The following is a 13,645-nucleotide window of genomic DNA, read 5'->3' as shown; positions in this document are numbered from 1 at the left end:
GAAACATCAAGAAGACAGTAACCGACGGGATGAGAGGGGAATAAGAAGACAGTAACCGTCAGGTGTGAAGAGGGGGGAAGAGTTAACAAGAGTTACCAAATGAGACCTTAGATCTCATTCTTTCAGGATGAATGGATTCATGCAGAAGACATGGATAACCAAGGACTTAGAGTTAAAGTCCACTCAGAAGACAGTAATTCTGGATTCTACTCATTGATACAGTCCCATTTTGTTTTGCAGTAGTCATTGGTTAAATAAGAAGACAGTAACCGTGGGAGAACTTTCAACAAGGACAAGTGTAGAGGGGAATTCATCCCGGGATGAGAGTGGAATGAGAAAAGACCAGAGCTGTGTTGAGAAAACAGTATACCGTCAGGGATTTAAACAAATAACCCATGTAACATATGATTACATTTAATTTGCCATCATCCCTACAAACATAGTTAAACACTTACCGACCATCATCCCTACAAACATCATGTTAAACACCTACTACCGACCATCATCCCTACAAACATCACTTAATTAAACACTTACCGTATCATCCCTACAAACATACTTAAACACTTAGCCCATCATCCCTACAAACATCAAGTAAACTACCTACTTAATGAGTACCCATAAGGTGAGTTGCAGGTGTGAACATACAGAGTATACTACCTAAACTTAGATCTCATTACCCAGGTATAATGGATTCATGCAGGACTATACTACCTTACTTAAAGTCCACTAGAAACCGTATATTCTGGTATTCTACTAACATTGTATACTACCTTTTGTTTTGCAAGTCATTAATAGTACATTCCCTAGAACTAACATACCAGTATTCATCCCTACAATGAGTGGACCCATAATAAAAAGTATACTACCTACTTAATGAGTACCATACTAACATACCGTATACTACCTACTTAATGAGTACCCATACTAACATACCGTATACTACCTACTTAATGAGTACCCATACTAACATACCGTATACTACCTACTTAATGAGTACCCATACTAACATACCGTATACTACCTACTTAATGAGTACCCATACTAACATACCGTATACTACCTACTTAATGAGTACCCATACTAACATACCGTATACTACCTACTTAATGAGTACCCATACTAACATACCGTATACTACCTACTTAATGAGTACCCATACTAACATACCGTATACTACCTACTTAATGAGTACCCATACTAACATACCGTATACTACCTACTTAATGAGTACCCATACTAACATACCGTATACTACCTACTTAATGAGTACCCATACTAACATACCGTATACTACCTACTTAATGAGTACCCATACTAACATACCGTATACTACCTACTTAATGAGTACCCATACTAACATACCGTATACTACCTACTTAATGAGTACCCATACTAACATACTGTATACTACCTACTTAATGAGTACCCATACTAACATACCGTATACTACCTACTTAATGAGTACCCATACTAACATACCGTATACTACCTACTTAATGAGTACCCATACTAACATACTGTATACTACCTACTTAATGAGTACCCATACTGACATACTGTATACTACCTACTTAATGAGTACCCATACTAACATACTGTATACTACCTACTTAATGAGTACCCATACTAACATACTGTATACTACCTACTTAATGAGTACCCATACTGACATACTGTATACTACCTACTTAATGAGTACCCATACTGACATAATGTATACTACCTACTTAATGAGTACCCATACTAACATACTGTATACTACATACTTAATGAATAGATACTATTAGTTCATTTTAGTATTCTGTAAACAAACGGTATCCTTTCAGTTGAGCGTACTAGCTCTTCGCCTGTCTATAGGAAGTTGATGCTGTTGCTATGCAACCTCTTGCTAGCTTGTTAACATTACAAATAACTAGCTAGACATGTTACGACTTCGGGTGTGTTCATAAATTCAAATCTGGACTGCCAGAGTTGTGTTGTCAGATTGTCCGTTGGTAAATTCAGAGCGTTGTCAATTCAGAGCACTGTCAGATTGTCCGTTGTCAATTCAGAGCGTTGTCAATTCAGAGCGTTGTCAATTCAGAGCGTTGTCAATTCAGAGCGTTGTCAATTCAGAGCGTTGTCAGATTGTCCGTTGTCAATTCAGAGCGTTGTCAATTCAGAGCGTTGTCAATTCAGAGCGTTGTCAGATTGTCCGTTGGTAAATTCAGAGCGTTGTCAGATTGTCCGTTGGTAAATTCAGAGCGCTGTCAGATTGTCCGTTGTCAATTCAGAGCTTTGTCAATTCAGAGCGTTGTCAGATTGTCCGTTGGTAAATTCAGAGCGTTGTCAGATTGTCCGTTGTCAATTCAGAGCGTTGTCAATTCAGAGCGTTGTCAGATTGTCCGTTGGTAAATTCAGAGCGCTGTCAGATTGTCCGTTGGTAAATTCAGAGCGTTGTCAGATTGTCCGTTGGTAAATTGAGAGCGTTGTCAGATTGTCCGTTGGTAAATTCAGAGCGTTGTCAATTCAGAGCGCTGTCAGATTGTCCGTTGGTAAATTCAGAGCGTTGTCAGATTGTCCGTAGGTAAATTCAGAGCGTTGTCAATTCAGAGCGTTGTCAGATTGTCCGTTGGTAAATTCAGAGCGTTGTCAATTCAGAGCGTTGTCAGATTGTCCGTTGGTAAATTCAGAGCGTTGTCAGATTGTCCATTGGTAAATTCAGAGCGTTGTCAATTCAGAGCGCTGTCAGATTGTCCGTTGGTAAATTCAGAGCGTTGTCAGATTGTCCATTGGTAAATTCAGAGCGTTGTCAATTCAGAGCGTTGTCAGATTGTCCGTTGGTAAATTCAGAGTGTTTGGCTCTCAAAGTGTTAACCCTAGTGGGTTAACTGCCTTTTCAGGGGCAGAACAACAGATTGTCAGCTCTGGGATTTGAACTTGCAACCTTCCGGTTACTAGTCCAACGCTCTAACCACTAGGCTACCCAGCCGCCCCAGTTAGTGTGGTTAGTATCGGAACACAGCTCTGGAAGATAATGGTCTGTTTACCTGTGTGCCTTCTGCTCAGCCCTCTTCTTCTCCACTCTGTACAGCAGGTGATCCACCCTGGAGGACTTCCTGACACCCCCCCAGAGAACCCCCCCCAGGGTTAATAGACAGGACACACTGGGGATTTACACTGCATCTCTGAGGCTGTGTCCTCCTCCACCTCCACACTTGTGTTGCATACTCCCCATCAAGGATTTAACCACACTGGAAAAGTGCCCTACCCACTGCTCCACCCACTGCTCCACCCACTGCTCCTAAATCCATGACAGGAAGTGTGACAGTGGGAGAATCAGACGACACCACTAAATGAAGATATGCATCATCGTAAAGTGAGGATGTATGTAGTCAACCCGTTGAGCTCTGTACAAACCTTGAAAATGGAGTGAAAATGGCAGATTTGGGGGTATTTATAAAACTTCTAAACTGTAACAGTGTCTATACATGACGTCAGAGCTCAGTGTCTGTTCAGTAACACGCTATACATGACATCAGAGCTCAGTGTCTGTTCAGTAACACGCTATACATGACATCAGAGCTCAGTGTCTGTTCAGTAACATGCTATACATGACATCAGAGCTCAGTGGCTGTACAGTAACATGCTATACATGACATCAGAGCTCAGTGGCTGTACAGTAACACGCTATACATGACGTCAGAGCTCAGTGGCTGTTCAGTAACATGCTATACATGACATCAGAGCTCAGTGGCTGTTCAGTAACATGCTATACATGACATCTGAGCTCAGTGGCTGTGTAACACGCTATACATGACAGAGCTCAGTGTCTGTTCAGTAACATGCTATACATGACATCAGAGCTCAGTGGCTGTACAGTAACACGCTATACATGACATCAGAGCTCAGTGGCTGTACAGTAACACGCTATACATGACGTCAGAGCTCAGTGTCTGTTCAGTAACATGCTATACATGACATCAGAGCTCAGTGGCTGTACAGTAACATGCTATACATGACATCAGAGCTCAGTGGCTGTACAGTAACATGCTATACATGACATCAGAGCTCAGTGGCTGTACAGTAACATGCTATACATGACATCAGAGCTCAGTGGCTGTACAGTAACACGCTATACATGACATCAGAGCTCAGTGTCTGTTCAGTAACATGCTATACATGACATCAGAGCTCAGTGTCTGTTCAGTAACATGCTATACATGACATCAGAGCTCAGTGGCTGTACAGTAACACGCTACCACAGGTCAGACATCAGAGCTCTGTGCTTCACAGCTCTGTATGCTATACATGACATCAGAGCCCCTCACGTGTCTTCCTCAGTCAGAGCTCAGTTCCTACAGGCACCAGAATGCACTCACGACTCCTTCCTACAGGCACCAGAATGCCCTCACGTCCTTCCTACAGGCACCAGAATGCCCTCATACATGACAGGCAGAATGCTCAGTGGCTTCCTACAGGCAAGAATGCCCTCACGACTCCTTCCTACAGGCACCAGAATGCCCTCACATCCTTCCTACAGGCAGTGTCCAGAATGCTCAGACTCCTTCCTCAGGCACCAGAATGCACACTCCTTCCTACAGGCACCAGAATGCATACACTCCTTCCTACAGGCACCAGAATGCAGAGCTCAGTGGCGACTCCTTCCTACAGGCACCAGAATGCACTCACGACTCCTTCCTACAGGCACCAGAATGCACTCACGACTCCTTCCTACAGGCACAGAATGCATCACATGACATCCTAGAGGCACAGTGGCTGTACAGTAACATGCCTACAGACCAGAATGCTCAGTGGCTCCTACAGGCACCAGAATGAGGTCAGACCCTTCCTAGGCTCTGAATGCTTCACAGCTCTGTATGGGCACCAGAATGCCCTCACGACTCCTTCCTACAGGCACCAGAATGCCCTCACGTTATTCCTAAGGCACCAGAATGCCCTCACGACTCCTTCCTACAGGCACCAGAATGCCCTCACGACTCCTTCCTACAGGCACCAGAATGCACTCACGACTCCTTCCTACAGGCACCAGAATGCACTCACGACTCCTTCCTACAGGCACCAGAATGCACTCACGACTCCTTCCTACAGGCACCAGAATGCACTCACGACTCCTTCCTACAGGCACCAGAATGCACTCACGACTCCTTCCTACAGGCACCAGAATGCCCTCACGACTCCTTCCTACAGGCACCAGAATGCCCTCACGACCCCTTCCTACAGGCACCAGAATGCCCTCACGACTCCTTCCTACAGGCACCAGAATGCACTCACGACTCCTTCCTACAGGCACCAGAATGCCCTCACGACTCCTTCCTACAGGCACCAGAATGCCCTTCCTACAGGCACCAGAATGCCCTCACGACCTTCCTACAGGCACCAGAATGCCCTCACGACCCCTTCCTACAGGCACCAGAATGCCCTCACGACCCCTTCCTACAGGCACCAGAATGCCCTCACGACCCCTTCCTACAGGCACCAGAATGCCCTCACGACCCCCTACAGGCACCAGAATGCCTACCCTTCCTACAGGCACCAGAATGCCCTCACGACCCCTTCCTACAGGCACCAGAATGCACTCACGACTCCTTCCTACAGGCACCAGAATGCCCTCACGACTCCTTCCTACAGGCACCAGAATTACCATCAGCTTCCTGAATTGCCTTGTGAAAGCTTAACATCGTATTTTATAACTTAGCTAGGTCATGTTGACCATAGAACAACCTTTCAAATGATGCCCATAGATTTACAATAGAGCATTTTTGGATTGTGTAAACAACAACAGTAATAGTATGATGGAGGAGATGCAGGGTTGTGTTCCTAACAAAACAACAAGTGTGCTTTGCTCTAGTTCCTCAACGGCACCGAGAGGAGAGATTTTAAAAAGCACCTTGTAGTTGAAGACTTCTTTGAGACATAAAAGTGCATTGAAATTACTATGAACACTTTGGAGAGGTGTGTGTGGCCCCTTGGAGACACCAGTTAGTTAGCCCCATGTTGAAAAATGTTTGTCTTATGTTGCACCTCCAACACATAGGAATAGTATCATGTTCCTGAATGTATTCAGAGTATTTTCAGATTTCATTATCAACATATGCAGTGAAACGTACAGTAAATGGTCAAATGTACATAACATGTTTGGATTCAGCCTTGTGGGAAAGGAAAAGTCACCTAGTCAGTTGTCCAACTGAATGACTTCAACTGAAATGTGTCTTCCGCATTTAACCCAACCCCTCTGAATCAGAGAGGTGCGGAGGGCTGCTTTAATTCGACAGAGGGCTGCTTTAAATCGACAAGGGGTAGGGCTGCTTTAATCGACAGGGGGTCGGAGGGCTGCTTTAAAATCGACAGGGGGCGGAGGGCTGCTTTACATCGACAGCCACGTTGTCGGCGCCCGGGGAACAGTGGGTTAACTGCCTTGCTCAGGGGCAGAACGACAGATTTAGACCTTGTCAGCTCTGGGATTCGATGGCCCAAAGCTCTAACCACTAGGCTACCTACCTGTCAGGTGAACTGTTGTGTCCCAGACCTTTAGTCTAATCATTTCCCCATAATCTCCTAACTGTTCCGCTGTTTTGATAGTTACCATGGTTATACATTTGCTTTTCATATTTATTCTGTAAGAAACATTTTCAATTAAGGAGGGTGTTCCAGCATTAAGAAGTAATTTGAGGGAATTTGGCAGGTCTAGGTGGGATGACATCACTTCAGTTATATCACTTCAGGTTGTATTAGTATTGCTGGTGATGGTAGGGGGCAAACATATGATTCTAGATATCACTATAATCAAGAAGAACGCAGGGCCCCAAATATCACTATAATCAAGAAGAACTCAGGGACCCAAATATCACTATAATCAAGAAGAACTCAGGGACCCAAATATCACTATAATCAAGAAGAACTCAGGGACCCAAATATCACTATAATCAAGAAGAACTCAGGGACCCAAATATCACTATAATCAAACGATATGCAAAACAGCTAATATAACTAAACACACCCTTTCTCATTTACATAGAGAAAGATATAGCCATTAGCCAACCAGCCTACACGTACATTGTCTCATTTCAGCAGACAATGGTCCCGTGTGGTTCAGCTAGGAAGAGTGCAGCGCTAGCAACAAGGTTGATTTTCAATTCCCACAGGGATCACTGGTTTTCAAGAGCATCAAATCTGTGATGATGCATCATGGGTAAATTGATCTACAAATAATAAATGAGTAGTTATATGATTCAAGGTGATTTGTAGATCAGTCAATCTGTAGTCACCTGCAGCGTTGAACAAGTCCATAGACATACAGATGTATGTCTACATTACATCACTCAGTGAAACAGCAGGGGCAGCCCCTCCTACACTATGCAGCCCCATGGCGGTTGGCCCTCTGTTAAGATAACAGCATACTGAACCACACACATACACACACACTCTCCCCTGCAGTAATCCAACAGGGTTTAAACCCTACCAACTCTTCAGGTTCTGAGGTCGTCGGGTTCACGGTCATTATGTCTGGTGCTCATGTCGGCTATTTAAAAGACTGGAAACGCATCAAACTCGCTTCATTAGTATGCAGAGAATGCCTAACCCGTCAATGTACATGTGAAAACATTTAACAGATGAATCAACACCTTCATGCAGGTGTAAGAATACGTAGAAGATAAATACACAACGCAGAGTTTGAGAGGACGAGAGTACTAAAAACAAAATATAATACGAAAAACAGTCAATAGTGAATTGTCAATGTAAATAGGAGTTGGTTTTCAGTTCAACAGCCGTTTAAAATGTGTGGAATGTCACTCCTGAACTCAGAGATTCGTTCTGTACAGTCTGGAGCAGGATACTGGTTATTTGGCCATTGGCCCAGTCATACTGCAAGGACTTTTGATTGGTCAACCCTAGGCTATAAAACAGCATCCTGTTCCTTTGTTCGGGGGAGAAAAGCTGAGAGGGGAGACTGAACATGTGAACATCTACCTCCCAACATAACATCTTGATTTGCCCTTCTCAAATAAACCTATTTTTCCTCCCCTTGATTTGCTGTGGAGTTTGTGTTATTGAAGAATAACCTAAATGGCTAAAGCAGGTTTTTACCGTTTGGCGTTTGTTCTGGAGTTTCTGTGGGACATGTAGGTGAGGGTTCTGTGCAGAAATATGGGCTGAAAATACAACAAAATGACAAGGGAAAAAAAATATTAGAAATCTGCACTTTGTCAGATTGTCCAATGACCAAACAGATTGTCCAATGACCAAACAGATTGTCCAATGACCAAACAGATTGTCCAATGACCAAACAGATTGTCCAATGACCAAACAGATTGTCCAATGACCAAACAGGTTGTCCAATGACCAAACAGATTGTCCAATGACCAAAAGAAGGCCATTCTATCTAGTGGAACTGTGCAGCGCATCAAAACTTTACCATCTTCAAAACAGACATCATTAACCAGCCATGTTACAGCTGGTTCAAAGTAAGTCTTTATCTGCTCAACAGAATGCTATTCTAGAGGTACATTAAATGGTTACCATCTTCAAAACAGACATCATTAACCAGCCATGTTACAGCTGGTTCAAAGTAAGTCTTTATCTGCTCAACAGAATGCTATTCTAGAGGTACATTAAATGGTTACCATCTTCAAAACAGACATCATTAACCAGCCATGTTAGAGCTGGTTCAAAGTAAGTCTTTATCTGCTCAACAGAATGCTATTCTAGGAGGTACATTAAATGGTTACCATCTTCAAAACAGACATCATTAACCAGCCATGTTAGAGCTGGTTCAAAGTAAGTCTTTATCTGCTCAACAGAATGCTATTCTAGAGGTACATTAAATGGTTACCATCTTCAAAACAGACATCATTAACCAGCCATGTTACAGCTGGTTCAAAGTAAGTCTTTATCTGCTCAACAGAATGCTATTCTAGAGGTACATTAAATGGTTACCATCTTCAAAACAGACATCATTAACCAGCCATGTTAGAGCTGGTTCAAGGTAAGTCTTTATCTGCTCAACAGAATGCTATTCTAGAGGTACATTAAATGGTTACCATCTTCAAAACAGACATCATTAACCAGCCATGTTACAGCTGGTTCAAAGTAAGTCTTTATCTGCTCAACAGAATGCTATTCTAGAGGTACATTAAATGGTTACCATCTTCAAAACAGACATCATTAACCAGCCATGTTAGAGCTGGTTCAAAGTAAGTCTTTATCTGCTCAACAGAATGCTATTCTAGGAGGTACATTAAATGGTTACCATCTTCAAAACAGACATCATTAACCAGCCATGTTAGAGCTGGTTCAAAGTAAGTCTTTATCTGCTCAACAGAATGCTATTCTAGAGGTACATTAAATGGTTACCATCTTCAAAACAGACATCATTAACCAGCCATGTTACAGCTGGTTCAAAGTAAGTCTTTATCTGCTCAACAGAATGCTATTCTAGAGGTACATTAAATGGTTACCATCTTCAAAACAGACATCATTAACCAGCCATGTTAGAGCTGGTTCAAGGTAAGTCTTTATCTGCTCAACAGAATGCTATTCTAGAGGTACATTAAATGGTTACCATCTTCAAAACAGACATCATTAACCAGCCATGTTACACCTGGTTCAAAGTAAGTCTTTATCTGCTCAACAGAATGCTTTTCTAGGAGGTACATTAAATGGTTACCATCTTCATAACAGACACACCATTAGAGGCCACAGACAGTAAAGAATGACAGGTGCTGAGCAGGTCTCCAACGTACCGCTATCAAGTTCCTTGTTCTGAGAAACCTGTAGATCTGGGTCGGTTCTGGAAACAGAATAGACTGGTTGAACATTCACTAAGTTCACAGTAAATTACATTGACAATAACATTATACATTATATTGATAACAACAGACTATTTATCCTAGAAGGGTAATTATTGTTGGCTCTGAAACTGACACTGGGTCAACATTTATTAGCTTACAGTAAATTACTTTACATAAACAACAATCTTATTTGTAAACTCATACAGTAGAGTACAGTAAAGTATAGTAGAGCAGAGATCAGTACATTAGAGTTCAGGACAGTAGAGTATAGTGCAGTACAGTAGAGTATAGTTCAGTACAGTAGAGTATAATGCAGTACAATAGAGTATAGTTCAGTACATTAAGAGTTCAGTACAGTATAGTTCGGTAGAAGATAGTTCAGTAGAGTATAGTTCAGTAGAGTATAGTTCAGTTCAGTACAGTAGAGTATAATGCAGTACATTAGAGTTCAGTACAGTATAGTTCAGTAGAGTATAGTTCAGTTCAGTGCAGTAAATGATAGTGTACTCAACTAGTGTGCTCTACTGTACTCTACTGTATGTAACTATACCTTTCTTTACTGTACTCTACTGTATGTAACTATATCTTTACTGTACTCTACTGTATGTAACTATACCTTTACTGTACTCTACTGTATGTAACTATACCTTTACTGTACTCTACTGTATGTAACTATACCTTTCTCTACTGTACTCTACTGTATGTAACTATACCTTTCTCTACTGTACTCTACTGTATGTAACTATACCTTTCTTTACTGTACTCTACTGTATGTAACTATACCTTTCTTTACTGTACTCTACTGTATGTAACTATACCTTTCTTTACTGTACTCTACTGTATGTAACTATACCTTTCTTTACTGTACTCTACTGTACTATCTACTGTATGTAACTATACCTTTCTTCACTGTACTCTACTGTATGTAACTATACCTTTCTCTACTGTACTCTACTGTATGTAACTATACCTTTCTCTACTGTACTCTACTGTACGTAACTATACCTTTCTTTACTGTATGTAACTATACCTTTCTTTACTGTATGTAACTATACCTTTCTTTACTGTACTCTACTGTATGTAACTATACCTTTCTTTACTGTACTCTACTGTATGTAACTATACCTTTCTTTACTGTACTCTACTGTCCAAACATGAGAATCCAACTGTGTTTTGTGACTACTAGGATTCCCCATTGTAGCCAATTCAATTGCAGAAATGCTGTTATTTGATGCCGGGATTTGGAGTTGTAATCACGTAATAATTCATTAGCAAAATGTAGGTCAGTAAAAACACTATAGCTAATGTGGGGTTTTGATAACGGAATGTCAAGGCACAAAGGAATGTTTTCTTAAACTTACAGAAGGCAGAAACACTTCCCCAAAACTAAATATAAGGGTTGATTTTAGGGGTCTTTACTTCCAACATGGTTGTGTTTTAATGTATTTATAAAACATTTTAATACTTTCTGGTAGATGTTTTCCAAGACCCCTTTTCCATATGTTTGACCAGAAATCAAAGCCTTTGCTTATTCCTCATTTTTAGGATGGGAAATGGTTAAAAAAATATATATATATACACACACCTTTACATTTTTCACAAATATAGACATCCCATGTTGGTGATCATGGGTCCCTTTAATATGGAAGTGACCCTATACATATTTCTGTGTGTCGCATTAATAAATCAATCAAATGTATTTATAAAGCACTTCTTACATCAGCTGATGTCACAAAGTGCTGTACAGAAAGCCAGCCTAAAACCCCAAACAGAAAGCAATGCAGGTGTAGAAGCACGTTAGTTAGTACACAGTTGCTACGATGCTGTGTTGCCATGCCATGTTGTCTTAGGTCTCTCTTTATGGACTGTTGTGTTGTCTCTCGTCGTGATGTGTGTTTGTTCCTATATTTGTATATTAATCCCAGCCCCCGTCCACGCAGGGGGCCTTTTGCCTTTTGGTAGGCCGTCAATGTAAATAAGAATTTGTTATTCATTAGTTAAAGGTTCAATTAAAAAATATTTCAAAGGCAGCACATGCTCATGTCTTAAAGTAGTTCTGGCACATGTAATCTCTTCAGAGGAGGAAGTAAGCAAACACGTGGTCAAATAAATTAACTACAGTAGTTAGCTATAAATCTAAAATAGGGTCAGATTTCTTTGTAATACTGATGACTGTCAAATCATGTTGTCAGATGCTTTGAAGTTGACGTCTTTCTGGTGAAATGTGGTTATAATTTTGTTTTTCGAAAGATGCCTCACAAGGGACACTACTATTTAAACTAGATTAAATAGAGATTGATTGTAAATGCCAATCTAGCAATAAAAAGATCATGCAATAAACATTATATGACGAAAATGACAGCAACTCACTTTCAAATGCCTGCAAGAACAACTCATGATCGGCTTGAACCAGTTCCATTTTCGGCTTCTTGGCTGCGGGCATCACAACTGCAGTTGTCTGGTGGTGGTCGACACGGCCGTTCGCTCTGCCGCCACCGGTACCAACGTATCCCACAGCGGGACCCGATACGTTGTTGCCGCCGTCAGAAGAACCGTGCTTCTGGGGAGACATGGCCCCGGAAATACTAAATGTCCCAGGTATATTCCAAATATGGAAGAGAAAAAAAATGTCAAGTCCTTTGTCAAAACAAAGAGTAACGTTACCAAAAAACGAGCAAGCTCTTGAAGCTAGCCAGGCGGTGTTAGCCAGCAAAGTTAGCTAGCTATCTTCTTGTCAAATTCATGGAATAAACATTAGACTTGTTGTAGAAATGCATTGTTTGTTGGCTAGAAAAAAAAGTTCGTCAGAGAAACTATTTCGATTAAATCGCAAGGACGCACGAAATTAGAGAAGTTAAGCAAGCACCCGGCACGTTCACCTAGCTTATCTCTGGTGTAGCTATGTTTCCTACTGAACGTCAGTTAGCTAGTTATGCTAACCCCGAGCTAGCTTGTTAGCTGGACCTGCTGAATCGCTGTAGATATCACAACAAATAAGGTGAGTTGGAAAGATGCCATGAAATAATGCTAGCTAGGCTAGCCGCTATGTCGGTTTGGTAAAGCTACAAAACTCTACGCCAAATGAAGCATTTAGTACAATTTTCCTGAGAGCTTCTAGGAAACAGTCAAATTGACCGTTTTTTTTCTCCTCCACATATCAGGCATAAACTCCCTGAACTCAATAATTCAAATGGTGACTTGAAAGCAACCGCCCTCACAGATCCTAGCCGAATCAGAGGCGTTGTTTGGAGAAGTGAGAGTTGTGATTGGTGCGAATCATCACGGGTTGGCAGATGACGTTTCGGTAGAGAAACGTTTGCCATTCACACGCAGTCATTACTAGTTACCACAGCCACAAAGTCAGAAGGCCCGCCTATCCGACCAATCAGATGAGGGAGAGTGATGACGCATTTTCCGTTTCGCGGGAAACGCCTAATTTTAGAAATGGCGTATCTGGAGTTCACGTTTGAGGGCCAATGGTGCTTTCAAGGTGAGGTCAGTGATCTTCGGATTGGAAAGTCGGAGCTCAAGAAAAGATGCCAGAGTTCCCGACATGGACAACCTTTCAAAGCAAATTTTGTTCCAAGTTAGAGATCTTTTCTCAACTTTAGATTATTTTCTCAACTTCCCAGTTGCCAACATCACTCAAATGTATAACATTGAGAAAGGCCACAAGTTTTGGGGAAAAAAATGGAAAGTTGTCTTTTCTATTTTAGATGGTAGCTAACTTTTGCTAGTCTCATCTAAAATGAGCTAGCTAGCTAGCTAGCATAAATATTGATGGGAAACCGAGACTTTTCTGAAGCCTTTGGGGGCTTTCACCAAATCATGCTGAAAAAAACATGAATTAT

The 13,645-nt window shown here is 41.6% G+C and overlaps 1 protein-coding gene across 1 annotated transcript in view; it reads right to left on the bottom strand.

Moving 5' to 3' along the window:
* The window catches only part of LOC124020309 (polycomb protein SUZ12-like), a 36,171-nt gene extending 23,211 nt beyond the window's left edge, over window positions 1–12,960 (bottom strand). Inside the window, exons 1-4 of the mRNA XM_046335661.1 lie at window positions 12,165–12,960; window positions 9,747–9,793; window positions 8,092–8,156; window positions 3,033–3,101 (exon numbers count right to left, since the gene is read on the bottom strand). Coding sequence (XP_046191617.1) covers window positions 3,033–3,101; window positions 8,092–8,156; window positions 9,747–9,793; window positions 12,165–12,366 — 383 coding nt within the window. The 5' untranslated portion in view covers window positions 12,367–12,960. The remainder of the gene's footprint in view (window positions 1–3,032; window positions 3,102–8,091; window positions 8,157–9,746; window positions 9,794–12,164) is intronic.
* Window positions 12,961–13,645: the final 685 nt, after the last annotated feature.

The sequence above is a fragment of the Oncorhynchus gorbuscha genome, unplaced genomic scaffold, assembly GCF_021184085.1.
Source record: "Oncorhynchus gorbuscha isolate QuinsamMale2020 ecotype Even-year unplaced genomic scaffold, OgorEven_v1.0 Un_scaffold_807, whole genome shotgun sequence".
Lineage (NCBI taxonomy): Eukaryota > Metazoa > Chordata > Actinopteri > Salmoniformes > Salmonidae > Oncorhynchus > Oncorhynchus gorbuscha.
This window is presented reverse-complemented; position numbering and strand designations above follow the sequence as displayed.